General features: G+C 41.8%; 1 protein-coding gene across 7 annotated transcripts in view; it reads left to right on the forward strand.

Moving 5' to 3' along the window:
- The window catches only part of urb1 (URB1 ribosome biogenesis homolog), a 158967-nt gene that overhangs the window by 117941 nt on the left and 20859 nt on the right, over positions 1 to 20167 (forward strand). For all 7 annotated transcript variants that reach the window (XR_010975862.1, XM_068041058.1, XM_068041061.1 and 4 more), the window contains 2 exons: positions 12748 to 12859; positions 19523 to 19629. Coding sequence is in view for 6 of the 7 variants with exons in the window: in XM_068041058.1 (XP_067897159.1) it covers positions 12748 to 12859; positions 19523 to 19629 (219 nt within the window). In the remaining variant the exon portion in view is untranslated. The remainder of the gene's footprint in view (positions 1 to 12747; positions 12860 to 19522; positions 19630 to 20167) is intronic.

Raw genomic sequence — 20167 nt, forward strand, 5'->3', positions numbered from 1 at the left:
AGCAGGCATAAGTACAATGGCGTACTGGACGCTACATATATTGATACGCAGGGCCCTGTTCTTTGCAGACAGAAAGAACATGTACTAACATTGCGCCTGTTCCAGCTAAACAAAATAAGTGACAGCGACTGACCCTAACGTAGTTCATTCTTCAGGGCAGTGCCTTGACCAATAAGAGTCAAGCTGCCTGGTTTAAATTTCAAACATATCTTGGCAGTTAACTGTCAGTCACCGTAAACTGGTGCATTCTCCATGGCAATGCCTCTGCCAATCAGAGTTCACTTGCCAACCAATCAGCATTCTCTTCTCATACAGTATAAAGTCATTGTTTTCCCTTACATTGGTATTCTTGCGGATTGTCCTGATGAGTGCAAGATGAAAAGCTTCGACAACATACAATGGAATACAGGAGGAATGAGGATGAAAGCACCTTTATCAGGTCTGCCTATTACAGTGGAAGAAAGAATTGGACCAGCAATCATATGTGAATGAATCACAGGAATGCTCAAGGAACAGTTAATACATGCTTCAGATGTGACTCAAAGTATCGTTATTCAATGAATTGCCCTAAGTGGAGGGGCAGAGTCCTTGAAATAACACATGACGCAGCGAATTCTGAGGCAGAAGAGGAAGATACTGATGAATCTGAACGAATTATACGAGTCACAAGGAGTTTTAGTCCTGTGATGAAGCTCGTTGCGGATTCGTTCAATTGTGCTGTATTGGATAGTGCTTGCACGTCACCGGTCTGTGGAACTGATTGGTTACAATGTTATCTGGATTCATTTAGTAATGAGGATCGACACAAGGTTAAGGAGCATAAAAGTACTACTAGCTTTATGTTTGGTGATGACAACACATTGATGTCATTGAAGAGAGTAGTATAGCTGGAGTAAACCACTTTATCAGTACTGATGTCGTTTCTAGTGAAATACCGTAGCATCCCCAATACCGAACACCTGTTCCTGCTGGGGGACTTTAATGCCAGGGTTGGGGCCGACCATGACTCATGGCCCTCCTTCCTTGGGCGCTTTGGCATTAGAATTTTTTAGAATTAGAATTAGAACATTACAGCGCAGTACAGGCCCTTTGGCCCTCGATGTTGCGCCGACCTGTGAAACCATCTGACCTAAACTATTCCATTTTCATCCATATGTCTATCCAATGACCACTTAAATGCCCTTAAAGTTGGCGAGTCTACTACTGTTGCAGGCAGGGCGTTCCACGCCCCTACTACTCTCTGAGTAAAGAAACTACCTCTAACATCTGTCCTATATCTATCACCCCTCAACTTAAAGCTATGTCCCCTCGTGTTTGCCATCACCATCTGAGGAAAATGACTCTCACTATCCACCCTATCTAACCCTCTGATTATCTTATATGTCTCTATTAAGTCACCTCTCCTCTTCCTTCTCTCCAACGAAAACAACCTCAAGTCCCTCAGCCTTTCCTCGTAAGACCTTCCCTCCATACCAGGCAACATCCTAGTAAATCTCCTCTGCACCCTTTCCATAGCTTCCACATCCTTCCTATAATGCGGTGACCAGAACTGCACGCAATACTCCAGGTGCGGTCTCACCAGAGTTTTGTACAGCTGCAGCATGACCTCGTGGCTCCAAAACTCGATCCCCCTACTAATAAAAGCTAACACACCATATGCCTTCTTAACAGCCCTATTAACCTGGGTAGCAACCTTCAGGGATTTATGCACCTGGACACCAAGATCTCTCTGTTCATCTACACTACCAAGAATCTTCCCATTAGCCCAGTACTCTGCATTCCTGTTACTCCTTCCAAAGTGAATCACCTCGCACTTTTCCGCATTAAACTCCATTTGCCATCTCTCAGCCCAGCTCTGCAGCCTATCTATGTCCCTCTGTACCCGACAACATCCTTCGGCACTATCCACAACTCCACCGACCTTAGTGTCATCCGCAAATTTACTAACCCACCCTTCTACACCCTCTTCCAGGTCATTTATAAAAATGACAAACAGCAGTGGCCCCAAAACAGATCCTTGCGGTACACCACTAGTAACTAAACTCCAGGATGAACATTTGCCATCAACCGCCACCCTCTGTCTTCTTTCAGCTAGCCAATTTATGATCCAAAACTCTAAATCACCTTCAACCCCATACTTCCGTATTTTCTTCAATAGCCTACCATGGGGAACCTAATCAGACGCCTTACTGAAAGGATGGAAGGATGAATGAGAATGGACAGAGACTGCTTGAGTTGTGTACCTATCATAACCTCTGCATCACCAATTCGTTCTTTCATGCTAAACCTTGTCACCAGGTTTTTTGGAGGCACACAAGATCACGTCGTTGGCACCAGCTGGACCCCATTGCCTCTTTAAACAGCGTTCAAATCACACGCAGCTTCCACAGTGCGGACTGCGACACCAACCACTCCTTGGCATGCAGCAAGGTTAGACTCAAACCAAAGAAGCTGCATCACTCCAAGCAGAAGGGCCGTCCGCGCATCAACACTCGCAGAATTTCTCTTCCAGAGCTGTTACATAAGTTTCTAAATTCACATGAAAAAGCCCTTCAAAACACTCCCACAGGGGATGCAGAGACCAAGTGGGCCCACATCAGAGACGCCATCTATGACTCAGCAATGATCACCTATGGGAATCGTGTGAAGCGGAATGCAGACTGGTTTCAATCTCACTTTGAAGAGCTGGAACCTGTCATAGCCGCTAAGCGCATTGCACTGCTGAACAAGAAAGCCCCCAGCGTGTTAACATCCGTAGCACTTAAAGCAGCCAGAAGCACTGCACAAAGAACAGCCAGGCGCTTCGCAAATGACTAATGGCAACACCTATGCAGTCATATTCAGCTGGCCTCTGACACCGGAAACATCAGAGGAATGTATGATGGCATTAAGAGTGCTTTTGGGCCAACCATCAAGAAGATCGCCCCCCTCGAATCTAAATCAGGGGACACGATCACTGACCAACGCAAGCAAATGGACCGCTGGGTGGAGCACTACCTAGAACTGTACTCCAGGAAAAATGTTGTCACTGAAACCGCCCTCAATGCAGCCCAGTCTCTGCCAATCATGGATGAGCTGGACATACAGCCAACAAAATTGGAACTCAGTGATGCCATTGATTCTCCAGCCAGCAGAAAAGCCCCTGGGAAGGACGGCATTACCCCTGAAATAATCAAGAGTGCCAAGCCTGCTATACTTTCAGCACTCTACGAACTGCTTTGCCTGTGCTGGGACGAGGAAGCAGTACCACAGGACATGCGCGATGACAATATCATCACCCTCTATAAGAACAAGGGTGACCGCAGTGACTGCAACAACTGCCATGGAACCTCCCTGCTCAGCATAGTGGGGAAAGTCTTCGCTCGAGTCCCTTTAAACAGGCTCCAGAAGCTGGCTGAACATGTCTACCCTGAGGCACAGTGTGGCTTTCAAGCAGAGAGATCCACCATTGACATACTGTTCTCCCTTCGCCAGCTACAGGAGAAATGCGGTGAACAACAGATGCCCCTCTACGTTGCTTTCATTGATCTCACCAAAGCCTTTGACCTCGTCAGCAGACGTGGTCTCTTCAGACTACTAGAAAAGATCAGATGTCCACCAAAGCTACTAAGTATCATCACCTCATTCCATGACAATATGAAAGGCACAATTCAGCATAGCGACGCCTCATCAGACCCCTTTCCTATCCTGAGTGGCGTGAAACAGGGCTGTGTTCTCACACCTACACTGTTTGGAATCATCTTCTCCCTGCTGCTCTCACATGCGTTCAAGTCTTCAGAAGAAGGAATTTTCCTCCACACAAGATCAAGTGGCAGGTTGTTCAACCTTGCCCGTCTTAGAGCAAAGACCAAAGTACGGAAAGTCCTCATCAGGGAGCTCCTCTTTGCTGACGATGCTGCATTACCATCTCACACTGAAGAGTGTCTGCAGAGACTCATCGACAGGATTGCAGCTGCCTGCAACGAATTTGGCCTAACCATCAGCCTCAAGAAAATGAACATCATGGGACAGGACGCCAGAAATGCTCCATCCATCAATATCAGCGACCACGCTCTGGAAGTGGTTCAAGATTTCACCTACCTAGGCTTAACTATCATCAGTAACCTGTCTCTCGATGCAGAAATCAACAAGCGCGTGCGAAAGGCTTCCGCTGCTATGTCCAGACTGGCTAAGAGAGTTTGGGAAAATGGCGCACTGACACGGAACACAAAAATCCGAGTGTATCAAGCCTGTGTCCTCAGTACCTTGCTCTACGGCAGCAAAGCCTGGACAACGTATGTCAGCCAAGAGTGACGTCTCAATTCATTCCATCTTCGCTGCCTCCGGAGAATCCTTGGCATCAGGTGGCAGGACCGTATCTCCAACACAGAAGTCCTCGAGGCGGCCAACATCCCCAGCATATACACCCTTCTGAGCCAGCAGCGCTTGAGATGGCTTGGCCATGTCAACTGCATGGAAGATGGCAGGATCCCCAATGACACATTGTGCAGCGAGCTCGTCACTGGTTTCAGACCCCACCAGCCATGCATATCTCCGCTTTAAAGACGTCTGCAAACGCAACATGAAGTCCTTTGACATTGATCACAAGACGTGGGAGTCAGTTGCCAGTGATCGCCAGAGCTGGCGGGCAGCCATAAAGGTGGGGCTAAAGTGTGGCGAGTCGAAGAGACTTCGCAGTTAGCAGGAAAAAAGACAGAAGCGCAAGGGGAGAGCCAACTGTGTAACAGCCCCGACAACCAATTTTATCTGCAGCACCTGTGGAAAAGTCTGTCACTCTAGAATTGGCCTTTATAGCCATTCCAGGCGCTGCTTCACAAACCACTGACCACCTCCAGGCGCTTACATTGTCTCGCGACACAAGGAGGCCAAAGAAGTCTTCAATGAAAAAGGCACAAATGAAACTTGATATGGAGCATGATGAGGCAATTGTTTTTGGAAAGTCAGTGAATTTGCAGTTTACCCAGTCTGGGCATTATTGTATACCCTTAACAAAACCTGATGTTTCTAGTCAGAGTGTTAGAACAGTACTAATGGCATCAGGTGTTAAGAATCCGAGAGATAAAAAGCAAATTGCCTTAAAGTTATACAGACAATTTGCTCACCTTTATTGTCAGAGATTAAAAACCCTGCTAAAAGATGCAGATGTGATTGATGAAGAGTATACAAGGATAATAGAAGAGATTAGTGCAAAGTGTGAAATCTGTAAAAAGTATCGAAGGACACCCTCGCGTCCTATTGTCAGCCTTCCATTGGCACGTGACTTTAACGAGGAAGTTGCCATGGATTTAAGATTGTGGGACAAAGTCAAGAATATTTTCATTCTACATTTTATAGATCTAGCAACTAGATTTAGTCTTTCTACAATAATAAATAGCAAGGACAAAAGAGTGATTATAGACCAAATTATGGAGAAATGGTTAGGGACTGGATTTACCAGCTAAGTTTCTGATAATGGAAGGGAATTTGCCAATGACGAGTTCAGAGACGTGTGAAAACATGAACATTATGATTTTAAATACTGCAGCTGAGAATCCTTTCAGCAATGGGCTCTGTGACAGCAATCACGCAGCAGTTGATGAAATGCTGCATAAAATCTTAGCCCACCAGCCAAACTGCAAGCTGACAACTGCCCTGGCATGGCCGGTTCATGCAAAGAATTCGCTTCAGTAGTTGGAGGCTATAGTCCCGATCAATTGGTCTATGGGCTGAATCCCAAATTGCCTTCTGTAATGTGCGACAGTCCTCCTGCTGTAGGAGAAACTACAGTTAGTTCCATTTTTTTCTGCACATTTGAATGTTTTACATGCAGGTAGACGGGCTTTCATCAAGGCTGAGGTCTCTAAGAAAATTCGGAGAGCTCTGAGGCTCATATAAGGCCATCTAAGGCAGAATTTAATTCAGGAGATTTGGTGTATTTTGAAAGAGAGGGAATGGAAGGGCCCTGGTAAGGTAATCGGTTGTGATGGTAAGACAGTAGTTATCAAGAATGGAAATCAAATTGTTAAGGTTTATTCCTCACGATTGATTGGGGTTGATTACAAAATCTCAGAATCTGAACAGTTGATAGAGGGAAACCTTGCACCTCAGATACTCGTGTTTTGTGATGAAGGTCCTGAGGAACAAAATGAGGTAGAGGAAGGGTTGCATATTAATGTGAGGGATCATGACACTCAAAGAGCCATCACATCCATAGGATACCCCAAATAGGTTCTCAGGTGACACATATTCCAGAGGGGTCTCATAGATGGATGGATGCAATAATTGTGGGACATGCAGAAAAATCTACAGGCAAGTTTAAATATTGGTTAAATGTTCAACATGGTGGCCAAGAAGCAAGGTCCATGGACTGGCAAAATGGGGTAAAAGAGTGGAAGATAAGAAAGCGCAGTTCAAGTTCTAATAGTGGGTCTAGAAGTGACTCTTGTGTAAGGAATCAATCACGTACTAGAGAAAGAGCCTCTGTTAATGTGCAAGGATGATCTTCTAGCAGTAGATATCAAAAAGATATCAAAGTGCTAATAGAGACCGTAGTATAAACAAATTCCACAATGAAATGAAGGATAGAGAGCAGTCTCGGAATAGAACAAGAAGCCGAAGTCCTCGTGCCCGTGAAGTTTTAGTGACCGCCAATTAACTTGAGGATAAACTAATAAGAGAAGCAAAACGTAAGGATTTAGAGAGTTGGAGAGAGTTTGGAGTTTATTCTGAGGTACCAGATAGGGGACAATCAGCCTTGTCACGTAAATGGATTTGTGCTGAAAAAGTCCTTTCCAGTGGAACCTATAAGGTGACTGGGTGATACCGATGTTAGAGTGGACTCTCCTACAGCTGGAAAAGTAATCTTGAAAATCCTTTTAGCTCTTTTGGTCAGAGGCTAGGAATCCTGCATCAAGTAACTCGCCTCCTGACTCCCCAGTGCCTGTCCACCATCTACAAGGCACAAGTCAGCAGTGTGATGGGGTATTCCCCACTTGCCTGGATGGGTGCAGCTCCAACAATGCTAAAGAAGCTTGACACCATCCAGGACAAAGCAGCCCACTTGATTAACACCCCATCCACAAACATTCACTCCCTGCACCACGGACCCACAGTGGCAGCAGTGTGTACCATCTCCAATAAAAGCAAAATACTGCGGATGCTGGAAATCTGAAACAAAAACAAGAAATGCTGAGTGAATCCAGCATTTCTTGTTTTTGTACCATCTACAAGATGCACTGCAGCAACTCACCAAGGCTCCTTAGATAGTACCTTCCAAACCCATGACCTCTACCACCTAGAAAGACAAGGGCAGCAGTTGCATGGGAACACCACCACCTGCAAGTTCCCCTCCAAGTCACACAATATCCTGACTTGAAACTATATCGCCGTTGCTTCACTGTCACTGGGTCAAAATCCTGGAACTCCCTTCCCAACAGCACTGTAGGTATACCTACCACACATGGACTGCAGCGGTTCAAGAACGAAGCTCACCACCACCTTCTCAAGGGCAATTAGGGATGGGTAATAAATGCTAGCCTGGCTAGCAATGCCCACATCCCAGGAACAAATAATAAAAAAAAGATCATGGGAGTATAGATCCTTTGACATAAAAGCTGCATTTCTGCAGGGTGATACTTTTCTGAGAAAAGTGTTTCTGAAACCACCTAAAGAAGCAATAGATGCAGAAAGAGAACTATGGAAACTGAACAAATGTGTCTATGGCCTTAATGATGCTTCCAGGGTATGGTATTTCTCGGTGAGATCTGTTTGGTTGAAAATTGATTGTGTTCAACTAAAAGCAGATCCTGCAATATTTTATTGGTAGCATAAAGAGAAACTTTCAGGCATCTTCATGATTCATGATGCACGTTGATGATTTCTTATGTGTTGGTACTGCAGATCTTGAGAAATATGCTGTTAATAAGATTAGGACAGGATTTAAGATTGGGAGTCAGGCTTGTGGGGCCTTTAAATATATTGGTTTAGATATTAAGCAGACTAAGTCCAGAATAACATTAAATCAACAACCCTATTTAGAGAGCGTTACTCCCATCCTGGTTAATCATGTTAGGTCATCAAGAAGATGATTAAATATCTAAAGCAGAGACTGAGCAATTGCAAAGATTGATTGGTCAATGAAACTGGTTGTGCACTTAGACTAGACCTGATGCTAGTTTTGATGTGCTGGAATTAATCACGATGATGAAACATCTGAAAGTTGAGAATGTTTTAAGGGAAAATAAAACATTAAAAATCTAAATCTGGAGAACTGTGTCCTGAAGTTCCCATGCTTAGGTGACCCAAAGGACATGAAGCTAATTTTTAGTGGTGCTTCACATGCTGATCTTGTTGATGGGTGTTCAAGTGTAGCTGGGTCATAATATTTCTGATGGGTGAAAATGGGAAATGTTGTCCTTCAGCTTGGGAGGCTAAGAAAATAAAGCGGATCGTTAAAAGCACTTTAGCTGTGGAAGCAGAGTCTTGTGGAGGCAGTGGATATGGGGTTCTATTTGTTAGATACTTTGGTGAAATTCTGAATAAGGGACATACTGAAGATAGGATAATCGTTCTTTATGGGACTGTGTACATTCTACAAAAAGTGTGAGTGAGGAAAGACTAAGTATTGACCCAGCTGGATTGAAACAAATGCTGGAGAGAAAGGAAATCCCCAAACTTAAATGGGTAGATGCAAGTCATCAGCTATCCGATTGCACAAGCATTTCTTTTTGTGAAACAAAGAAATTGTTAGGGGTGCTAGAGGAGAGGTGTCGCACAATGTAATACTTTGTACCCAATATGGAATTTATTTTGAAATGTTCTTTGAGCATGTTAATAATTTGTGCATAACATGGAATTTATTTTGAAATGCTTGAGCATGTAAATCCACATTGTTTTATAAAAGAAAGAAGGGTATCTGTTAATCTTTTATTTGTGTACCACTTGTTTGATTATATGCAGGTGGAGGGTGTTAATTGGGGTCTTACCTGAGCACTTATAAGGAGACACTTACTGAGACGGGAGGAGGAGCTACATGTTTGTAATCCTTTTACTCTGTACAGTAAATGTGAAACTGAGTAAAGATAGGCTCCAACATTGTCCTTTCATAACAAGCTTTCTGGAGTTTTACACCATAGACTAACAGTCACAGTTGTGAACCCTCACGACCATTGTCGGACACACATCTCTGCACAATTGAGTCAGCAGCTTCTTTCCATTCTCAACACATCTTATCAGCCTTATTAGTGAAATTTGTGATGGTTTAACCTTTCATATAGCATAAAGTCTTGCTACTTGCATGCGTACTGATGTGATAGTTTTGTTTCATATTCAAGCACCTTTTCCTAAATTAAGCTAAGCAAATATTTTGTTTCTGTCTTCACAGAAGACACAAAATACATACCAGAAATAGATGGTAACCAAGGGACTAAGAAGAGTGAGAAACTTAAGGTTATTAATATCAACAGAGAAAAAGTATTGGAGAAACTTAAGGGACTAAAATCCAACAAATCCCTAGGACATGATGGCCTACATCTTAGGGTTCTAAAAGAGTTAGCTGCAGAGATAGTGGATGCACTGGTTATGATTTTCCAGAAATCCCTACATTTTAGAACAGTCCCAGCAGATTTGAAGTTATCAAGTATAACACTGCCATTCAAGAAAGGAGGGAGAGAGAAAACCGGGAACTACAGGCCAGTTAGCCTGACATCAGTCATCTGGAAAATGCTGGAATCTAATATTAAGGAAATCTTAATAGAAAATCATAGTATGGTCAGACAAAGTCAACATGGTTTTAAGAAAGGGAAATTGTGCTTGGCAAGTTTTTTGAGGATGGAACTAGAAGGGGAACCAGTAGATGTATTATACTTGGATTTCCAAAAGGCATTTGATAAGGTGCCAGATTAAAAAGTAAATACACAAGATAAGGGTGCATGGAGTTGGGGGTAATATATTTGCATGGATGGAGGATTGGTTAACAGACAGGAAGCCAAGAGTAGGGATTAACGGGGCATTTTCAAGTTGGCAGGCTGTAACTGGTGGAGTACTAGTTACAATCTATATTAATGACTTGTATGAAGAGACAAGAGTAATGTATCTAAGTTTGATGATACAAAGTTAGTTGGGAATGTAAGCTGTGAGGAGGACGCAGATTCTGCAAAGAGATATAAACAGGTTAAGTGAGTGCGCAACAAGGTGGCAGATGAAGTATAATGTGGCGAAGTGTGAAAGTATTCACTTTGGTAGTAAGAATAGAAAAGCAGAATATTTTTAAAAGGCGTGAAACTTCTAAATGTTGATGTTCAGAGATTCTTGAATGTACAAGGAACACAAAAAGTTAGCCTGCAGGTGTACAGCAAGCAGTTAGGAAGGCAATGGTATGTTGGTCTTTGTTGCTAGGGAATTGGAGTACAAGAATAAAGAAGTCTTGATACAGTTGTATAGGGTTTTGGGATCACATCTGGAGTACTGTGCGCAGTTTTGGTCTCCATATCTAAAGAAGGATATACTTGCCTTGGAGGCGGTACAGTAAAGGCTCACTAGATTGGTTCCTGGGATGAGAGGGTTGTCCTATGATGAGAGGCTAACTAAATTAGGCTTATATTTGCTGGAGTTTATAAGAATGAGAGGTGATCTCATTGAAGCATACACAATTCTGAAAGGGCTTGATAGGGTAGACACTGAGATGTTGTTTCGCCTGGCTGGGAAATCTAGAACATGGAGACACAATCTCAGGATAAGAGATCAAGCATTTAGGACTGAGATGAGGAATAGTTTCTTCAGGTTATTATGAATCTTTGGGATTGTTTACTCCAGAAGGTTGTGGATGGTAATAATTGAATATATTCAAGACTGAGATAAATAGATTTTTGATCTCTCAGTGAATCAAGGGATATGGGGAACAGGCAGGAAAGTGGAGTTGAGGTAGAAGATCATCCATGACCATGTTGAATGGTGGAGCAGACTTGAGGGATCGACTGCTATTACTTATGTTCTTAAGGCAAGGAGCTGGATGGGGATCTCAAAATCCATTCTTACTGTCTTTCAATGTGTCTTAGACCAACAATCCTTGCGGAGTTAAGGTGTGAAAATGCACTCAATGAAAAGTGGAAAGTCTTCATTCAGAGCAGAACTTGAAGATGAAATAAAATCAGAAAATTTGGAAATACTCAGCAGGCCAGACAGCATCTGTGGAGAGAGAAACCAAGTTAACATTTCAGGACCTGACGAAAAAGTTCTGATGAAAGGTTATCGACCTAAAATGTTAACTCTTTTTTTATTTCCACAGATGCTGCCTGACCTGCTCAGTATTTCCAGCACTTTCTGCTTTTTCAGATTTCCAGCAATGACAGTATTTTGCTTTTGTACTTGAAGGTGGAAATTAATTTTGAAAAATAGCAACACAGGGCTAGTTGAAAAAAGACCAAGATCCATCTTGTTAACTTTCTACCATCCTGAAAGTTGCATGGTGTAACAATAATGGAGTGTTGACTAATAGAAATTCATTTCTATCAGCTATGGCTCAGTTGGTAGTACTTCTGCCTCTGAGTCGCAAAGTTCCGGGTTCAAGTCCTACTCCAGGGCTTCAGCACAAAAATCAAGGCTGAAACTCAGTACAGTACTGAGGGAACACTGCACTGTTGGAGGTGCCATCTTTCAGATGAGACCTTAAATTGAGGCCCCATCTGCTTGCTCGAGTAGTTGGTACTATTTTGAAGAAGAGCAGGCGAGTTATCCCCAGTGTCCTGGCCAATATTTATCCCTGCATCAACATCACAAAAACAGATTATCTGATGATTATCATATTGCTGTTTGTTGGAGTTTGCTGTGTGAATACTAGTTGCCATACTTCCTGCATTACAACAAGGACACTTCAAGATAAAAGTACTTCCTTGGCTGTAAAGCCCTTTGACATGGCAGGTGGCCATGAAAGGCGCAATATAAATGCAAGTCAGACAGGACAGGAGGAAACCCTAGTGATGGAGAGCTTTGGGAACCATCGATCCAAAATCACCTGTTCCTCCCCAAATATGCTACACCTACCATGTGTCATGTCTCAAATTATGCATATACTGTATCCCAAAATATTTTCTGAAATAAATCTAATTTGCATTTGAATTAATCAATGGTAATTGCTTCTGCTGTCTCCCGAGTGAGTTTGTTACATAGATAGACCACTCCCTCATTGAAATTTTGTTTCCTCAGCTTTGAATTTACCCCCTTCAAGTACGGGCTGTGTCTTCTGCTTTCTGCTGTTCTGGACAAGATGAACTAACTTGTCATGGCTTACATTATTTAATCTCTAGTAAAATTCTAAATATAGCCATCATATCACCTCTCAACCATCTCTTTCCCAGTGCGAGTATGCCCAATTTACATGACGACTCCTTATAATCCAATCCCTCCAGCCCGTCAATCATTCTGGTTGCTGTCTTCTATATCCTTTCAGTAGGTGTAATGTGCTTTTTGTACTGCGGCGATTAGAACTGTACACATTGTTCTAAGTGCGGTGACAGGATTACCTCACCATTTTGGCTCAATGTTGACCTTTTAATCCATCCCAATATCTGAATTGCTTTACTCACTGACACAGAGTATTGTTGTGATAGCTTCAATTTATTGTCAGTCACGAGGTCCATATCTCATTTTCTTTTCATTTAAGTTATTGGACTCATGGTGTTCCATTCAACCAATGACTAGTGTCCAACGCTCAAATTTATATCATTCAACATTATAATAATGCGCGACTTCACTTTTATTTCTGTTTTCTAGCTACTGTATCTATTGGATGTGGTGAAAAATGGGATCCGACAACCTAATGCCAGGTTCACCTTTTGTTTGGCACTTTATATCGCTAAAGTTGCACAACAGTTGCTTAAACCAGGTTTGTGAAAATAGTGTTTTCATTTTTCTGTTGTCTATTACAATATGTGATATTGTATCCATTTGAAGGCAAGAAGTGATGCGATGTCTTAGGCTTGTTAGTTCAAAAAGTACTTTCTGCTTTCAATTTGAGTTTTGAAGTGGTATTTGGCCATCTAGCCATGAGAAGGTGTTAAACTCTCAATTAATGATGAGGAGCACAAGTGTAAGTGAGTAAGAATAACTTATGAACTTAAGTGAAACTGGTAAGATATTTGTACTCTAGAAATTCAGACAATTTTAAAATAAAATTTATCTTCCAAACCCCTTATAACTTATTAGTGCTTTTAGAGTCTATGGGCGGAATTTTATCTAAACAGGCCCGGATGCAATGGGGAGGCGGTTGTGGGTCAGCAACCTGTTTGTGTATCAGCAGGCTTTTCCATGGTTCTTTAAGTCAGCCAGAATATTCGCATCCCACTTCTGTATTTACTGATTAATCAGAGTGCGGGCATGATGATGACCCACACGCTGTCAATGATGGCTCTCTGTTTAAAAGGATCCCAGTAGGGGTCAGAATAGCTACAGGAAACCTTGATTGTGAAGGCTTCTTGAGGCAAATAAATGGAAGGAAGATGTGGGAGGCTGCTCCCATTCTCTGATTCTTCCCTGGAGGTCATGCTGGAGTGGTAAGGCCAGAATGGGCATGCTATTTCCTCAGTGTGAGACAAAGAGACCAGCCACCCAAAGCCTGCCCATTAGTTGCACAAGGGGATTCACTTTGGTGTGTATAGCAATATTTTTGGAGTTATGTTGATGTTTATTTCAATGAATGAAACACTTTATTTGAACTCCTCATTCTCCTGGCCTCTACTTTGTTGCATTCCCCATTCACCATGGACAGTAGCCTTCAGTTGAATGCTGTGATTAGGTTTTATGAGGATGAAAGGGTTTGACTGTGACGTAAACTTAAACTCTAATTCGGTTACGCCTACGAACACGCGCCGTGTCCCACGCTAGCATGCCTACGCGATACGCACATGCAAATAGAGACAGAAAAGAGCAGAAGAAAAATAGTGGAGAGGTTTGAGGCAATCTCTGAAGTGGGGTTTTTTAATGTGCTTCGAGCTCGCTTTAGAGTCCTTGATTGTAGATAGTCTTGCTTTTCGTTGGGGCCCAGTATTCTTCTTAAACCTTGTTCACTATAGGAGACTTTTCTCTCTTGGGGTTCATATGTCTTCAATGGTTTCTGAAGTTGGTGAGAGAGATGAGAGCAGACAGGAGAGAGGTCTTTTCCAGTCCAGGAGCAAACCGCTTACTGAGTTCAAATTCACTGTGGCAAATTCAAATTCATAAAAAGCTCCAACAGCCAGTTAGTCATGTGATTAAACTGGTCTGACCACGTCTGTTTGCGTATTCGGTAATCTTAGTAGTTAACCTGGACTGCTAGCCTCTCCACCTTTAACGTCTGGTAATCAAAAGCCCATTGTGGATTAAATTGGAGCAGAGAGTGGCCAGTTTGCCCCTTCCAAGTACTATCTGTTACTATGTAAATTCCTTTCCAGTCAGGGGCTTGGCAACCCCTTGTATAGGCTGCCTTTTCTTCCCAACAACAATTTTAAAATTTAATGTCCATGTAACGAAATATCTGTGCCCCATTCTTGGCATGGGGGGCCTGCATGACACTTAGATTAGATGAAGCGTGCCTGGATGAAGCCTTTGCGAGCTTCTGTGGCAGACAGGTGATTGGTACATAATATGACATATAATGAGAACTATTAAAATGTCAGAATATACTAAATTTGATTTGATTAGGATCAATCTTTTTAGCTCAATATGAATGATTGAGGTCACTGTGGTGATCTAATTTATGGAAGCTGAATCAGAAAACTAAATGGTAATGGCTAAAAGAGCTGTTGTGTGATTTGCAAATAGTTGACATTTTTGCATAAATATGGTTGGCAGATGTTGGAACAAAGCCCATTGCCTGAAGAAAAACTACTTGCTTTCTTGCACAGTGGAACAGCACATTCAATACTGCATTTATTTTATTATCTACGGTGGCTAAATTCAGTAAAACATAAGACTGTTCACGCAAGCAAGTTAAATCTCTGTTGGTGAGCTTGCTGTGTGTTGTGTGGCATCCATCGTTCTACTCCCGAAAGCTAGGTGGTGAAGGATAGAACTGGAGTTAATCTTTACACACTTGTGTAACTTTATAAATATATACATACTACAAGCATACACTTCCTAACTCTACAGCCAATGTTTTTAGTCTGTGTCTAGGGGGCTTGAGTGAATGCCCAGTTAATGCTCACCACCTGCATACAATTAAACACAGTTAATATACAATTAACATCCATGGCAATATTTGTTGTTCCATTGTCTACTGATTTTAGGGGGTGATGATGGAGAGTGGATGATTTTAGGGGGGGGTGATGAGAACATAAAATATGGATTAAAAAGCCCATGCAGCCCATCAAGTCTCCTTCAACCATAATGTGTACTGTCAAAAGGCTCTCTTTTAATCTCCTATGGGAAGCGATACCTACAGATAACACTGAAACCTTTTGCTGGCCCTGAAGGTAATGATTCTGATGAAAGGTCACAGACCTGAAACGTTGGCTCTGCTTCTCTCTCCACGGATGCTGCCTGACCTGCTGAATATTCCCAGCATTTTCTGTTTTTATTTAAGATTTCTAGCATCTGCAGTATTGTGCTTTTATTTTTAGTAATTTTAGATTAGCAATCTAACATCATCATTATTTGAACTTTATTTGAACTAATTGCATTCTGCAGGTAACCTTTCCATGCTTTCAATAAAGCTGAGCTACCGTCATGCTCCGTCGAGTATTTGTTCTTTTCATACTGTCACGCACGTTGCAAGTGTGATGATAGAACAATCGTGGACTAACTGAAGAGTTGTGAAAATCGACTTCATCTTTAAAAAAAATTTTTTAACCTTTGTAAAAAGTGAACAATGGTCCAAAATGGCCACCAAAGAAAAAGGAATTGGCCTTTTGTGTATTCAAACTGTCTGACAAAGACAAAGGACAACTCCTCAAAGCTAAAAGGTGTCAATGAAACCCATCCTACACCAATGCTAAAACATTCTAGAATTGAATGTTGTCTTCTGAAAGGAGGTGTGAAGTAGCCACGTCCTGGGCCATTGTGTAATTACCATGAGGAAGAGGTGACACATATATACCTTTAGAAAATGACAGCCAGAGAGCGAGATTTACCCTGGATAGAGGCAACATCTAGCAGCTTGCGTTCCTGCCAAGCCAGGAAGCACGTGCCCTGCTGAAAAGTCCGACATGTACATTATACAGCAGTGAGAGCTAGAAGTAACTCACTGTCTTCAATAGGACCTTCAATCAGGAGAGAAATCTACACTCCTCTCAGGCCTTCATCCATATAGAACTTTATTCTCAAGAGAATTCACCAAGTTTGTCAGAACCTTTTCCCTCACTGAAAGCCACCTTCCTTTTTGCCTTCTCTGTTTCTTGTGTGCATGTGTGTGAGTGAATGCATGAGTGGATGTGGCTGTGACAGTTTTGAGATAAGGCATATTGGTCAATAAACAAATTGATTTTCTGTTTTTTTTTTAAATACCTAGAAGAAAACTTGTCATTATCTGTTTATTTGAAAAATAAAACATCAAAAGGCTAACCTCTAATACAAATACACTTGCTGCAGTCAGGTGGAGAGTTGAACGGTGGGAACCACCCATGTCACACCACGTGGCCATAACAATACATACACCAACTCCTATTCTTCCATATTCAAGCCACCACCTTCCATTCACTGCATTTGGTGGGAATCTATCCTGCATATCTACTGCTTTGGAAGTTGGGGGGGGGGGGGTGGGTGCGGTGGGAGGTTACTTCTGATCGGTAGATTTGTTTGAACTTCTTTGTCATATGCAGCTTGTATTGACTAATTCTGTGATGGCAATATAAGTTTGAGGAACCTCTGGGACCTCTGCTCTTAGTGATTTTTATAAATGACTTGGATGAGGAAGTGGAAGGCTGGGTTAGCAAGCTTGTCGATGACACGAAGGTTGCTGGAGTTGTGGATAGTGTGGAAGGCTGTTGTAGGTTGCAACGGGACATTGACAGGATGCAGAGCTGGGCTGAGAAGTGGCAGATGGAGTTCAACCTGGAAAAGTGTGAAGTGATTCATTTTGGAAGGTCGAATTTGAATGCAGAATACAGGCTTAAAGACAGGATTCTTGGTAGTGTGGAGGAACAGAGGGATCTTGGGGTCCATGTCCATAGATCGCTCAAAGTTGCCACCCAAGTTGATAGGGTTGTTAAGAAAGCGTATGGTGCGTTGGCTTTCATTAACAGTGGGATTGAGTTTAAGAGCCGCGAGGTTATGCTGCAGCTCTATAAGGCCTTGGTTCGACCACGCTTGGAATATTGTGTTCAGTTCTGGTCGCCTCATTATAGGAAGGATGTGGAAGCTTTAGAGAGGGTGCAGAGGAGATTTATCAGGATGCTGCCTGGACTGCAGGGCATGTCTTACGAAGAAAGATTGAGGGAGCTAGGGCTTTTCTCATTGGAGCGAAGAAGGATGAGAGGTGACTTGATAGAGGTGTACAAGATGATGAGAGGCATAGATAGAGTGGATAGCCAGAGACTTTTTACCAGGGTGGAAAGGGCTATCACCAGGGGGCATAATTTTAAGGTGATTGGAGGAAGGTTTCGGGGAGATGTCAGAGGTAGGTTCTTTACACAGAGTGGTGGGTGCGTGGAATGCACTGCCAGCGGTGGTAGTAGAAGCAGATACATTAGGGACATTTAAGCGACTCTTGGATAGGTACATGGATGATAGTAGAATGAAGGGTAGGTAGTTAGTTTGATCTTAGAGTAGGTTAAAGGTTCGGCACAACATCGTGGGCCGAAGGGCCTGTACTGTGCTGTACTGTTCTATGTTCTAACCTGCTGGCATTATAGAATCATATAGCACAGAAGGAGGTCACGTGGATCATTGTGCCTGTTCTGGCTCTTTGAAAGAGCTATCCAATTAGTTCCACTCCCCTGCTTTTTCCCCATAGCCCTCTTCAAGTACATATCCAATTCCTTTTAAAGTTACTATTGAATCTGCTTCCACCACTCTTTCAGACAGTGCATTCCAGATCATAACAATTCACTGCATGAAAAAAATTCTCTTCCTTTCCATCCTGGTTCTTTTGCCAATTACCTTAAATCTGTGTCCTCTGGTTAACTGACCCTCGAGCCAGTGAAACAGTTTCTACCTCTGTAGCCTATAAAACCTCTCAAAATGTTGAACACCACTATTAAATCCCCCCTTAACCTTCTCTGCTGTAAAGAGAGCAATTACAACTTCTCCACCTCTCCACATAACTGAAGCCCCTCATCCCTGCCATTCTAGTAAATGGTATCTGTAATTTATCTGTGACTTTCAGTCACCTATGACTACATTTGATGTCTGTCACCAGATATCATTTTGCACTGTGTCACCTGTTTGTAATTCAATCAGATTTCAGGTTTTAACATAACTGTATGGAGGTTGTCATTAATTTCTGAAGACTGAGAATAATTTTCTGATCTTGACAATTGAATATCCAGTAATATCCAAATTGGAAAATAACATTCTTTTTATTTACAGAAGTCACATGTTGAAATGGAATATGTACTAGCAAATAGAATGGGTGGAAATATCAACAATTAAAGGATGAGATATGTTTATTAAAGCCTGCCAAGATATATGTCTCCGGGTAGAAGTCCAACAGACCATAGTGAGAACTGGAACTAATACCACAGTAGCAATGATAATGCCACATACTCTTGTAAAGTTCAATATTGCGCAACAAAACGAAAGCCCGTTAAAATCATCTTTTCGGTCCCTTTCCAGTAATCTGGAAGGGCTAAAATCCAAATTCATGGGCTCTTTGAATCATTTATAAAGCAGTGGTTGAGTAGCTCCAAAGCCACATTAAAAAAAATCCACATTTGAAACAAAAATTCCTAACCAAGTGGAATTAAAAAGTATTCATACAGTATAATATCTTATAATAGACATCAGTCATTTGAACAGTGTGTAATTTGACACAAATTTATAGTTCATAGCTGGGTCCTATGACCAGGGTCCAGTACCCGAGTAAAACATTGTTCCACAGATAGATATACAATTGAGTCAGTTTGCGTCTACGGTTTTGAATTCTTAGTTCAAGCATAAAATATTCCCAATTCTTTTTTTGCTACCATATTAGATACAGTTAGTTAATCACTGAAATGTCACTAGAAAATGAAAGTCGGTAATGTGTACTGGCAGTCTAATCAACTCTCTGTAAACTGGTGCACAGGATTTCACTAATCACCCATGGTGGCCGTTGGCCCTTCACTAGGTTTCAACATTTTTACAAAAAAATTAAAATAGAGAAAAAGAGGCTTTTCTGTTCATATATCTTTACTAGGTTTAAGAAATGATTTTATTACGGCAAGTTTAAATATTAAACGAGGAAACCAGAATGTTTGAAATTTAGACAAACCTTAATTTTATGATCAGTTTGTATTGAAGAGTAAAAATCAAATCAAAGATCAAATCTAAATGTAAATACCAAGAGTTAACTTTAAAAGCTAGTCTTTAAATGTATGATGTGGGTTTTGTGTGTTAAAATAAATTTGTAAAATTTGTTTTTCCCACTTCATTGCAGAGGAGCACATGTATATGAAGATTAATAGTTTCCTTCTGGCACATCAGTATTTGGATTTAAAGAAAGTGCCTGGGTTTTTCAAGTTTTTCTACAGCTTTGACATGGAGGTAAATTTGTTTTCCTTTTTAGTTATGTTCTGCTCTTGGTGATAAAAAGCCAATATAGATATGACCGGTAGAAAAAAAGCTGTCTTCAGTAAGTAAAGGCATTATGTGATAGAGTACTGAACCATTGCAGATCAAGAAAGTCTCCAGTTTAATTCCTCATGTGTTGAGTTAGCCAGTCTTAGCCATTTGTGTAGGAGCCCTGGCTTAAGGAAAGGAAAATCCTGGGCAGTGTTCTGACTCTTGCCCACAATCCAACTGGAAGTGTAAGTCTAAATATGAGCATTGGATGTGAAGAGGCTTGAGCAGTGATGAAATTCATCTGCCAGAATTTATTATCTAGGCTTTCACGTAAAAAATGTCTTCTAAGGACTTTTATCATTGTCGATGGAACCATACAGCGACTTAAGGCACTTTCTTCAAAAGATAAGGGATCTGGTAAAGAAATTAACAATAAAAAAAAACAATGATCAAATATTGGCCAAATCTTAATGTAGACTGTTCTGGTTTCAGTGTTGGATCCTTCTTTGAGGCAGTTAGC

Source organism: Heterodontus francisci, chromosome 10 (assembly GCF_036365525.1).
Source record: "Heterodontus francisci isolate sHetFra1 chromosome 10, sHetFra1.hap1, whole genome shotgun sequence".
Classification (NCBI taxonomy): Eukaryota; Metazoa; Chordata; class Chondrichthyes; order Heterodontiformes; family Heterodontidae; genus Heterodontus; species Heterodontus francisci.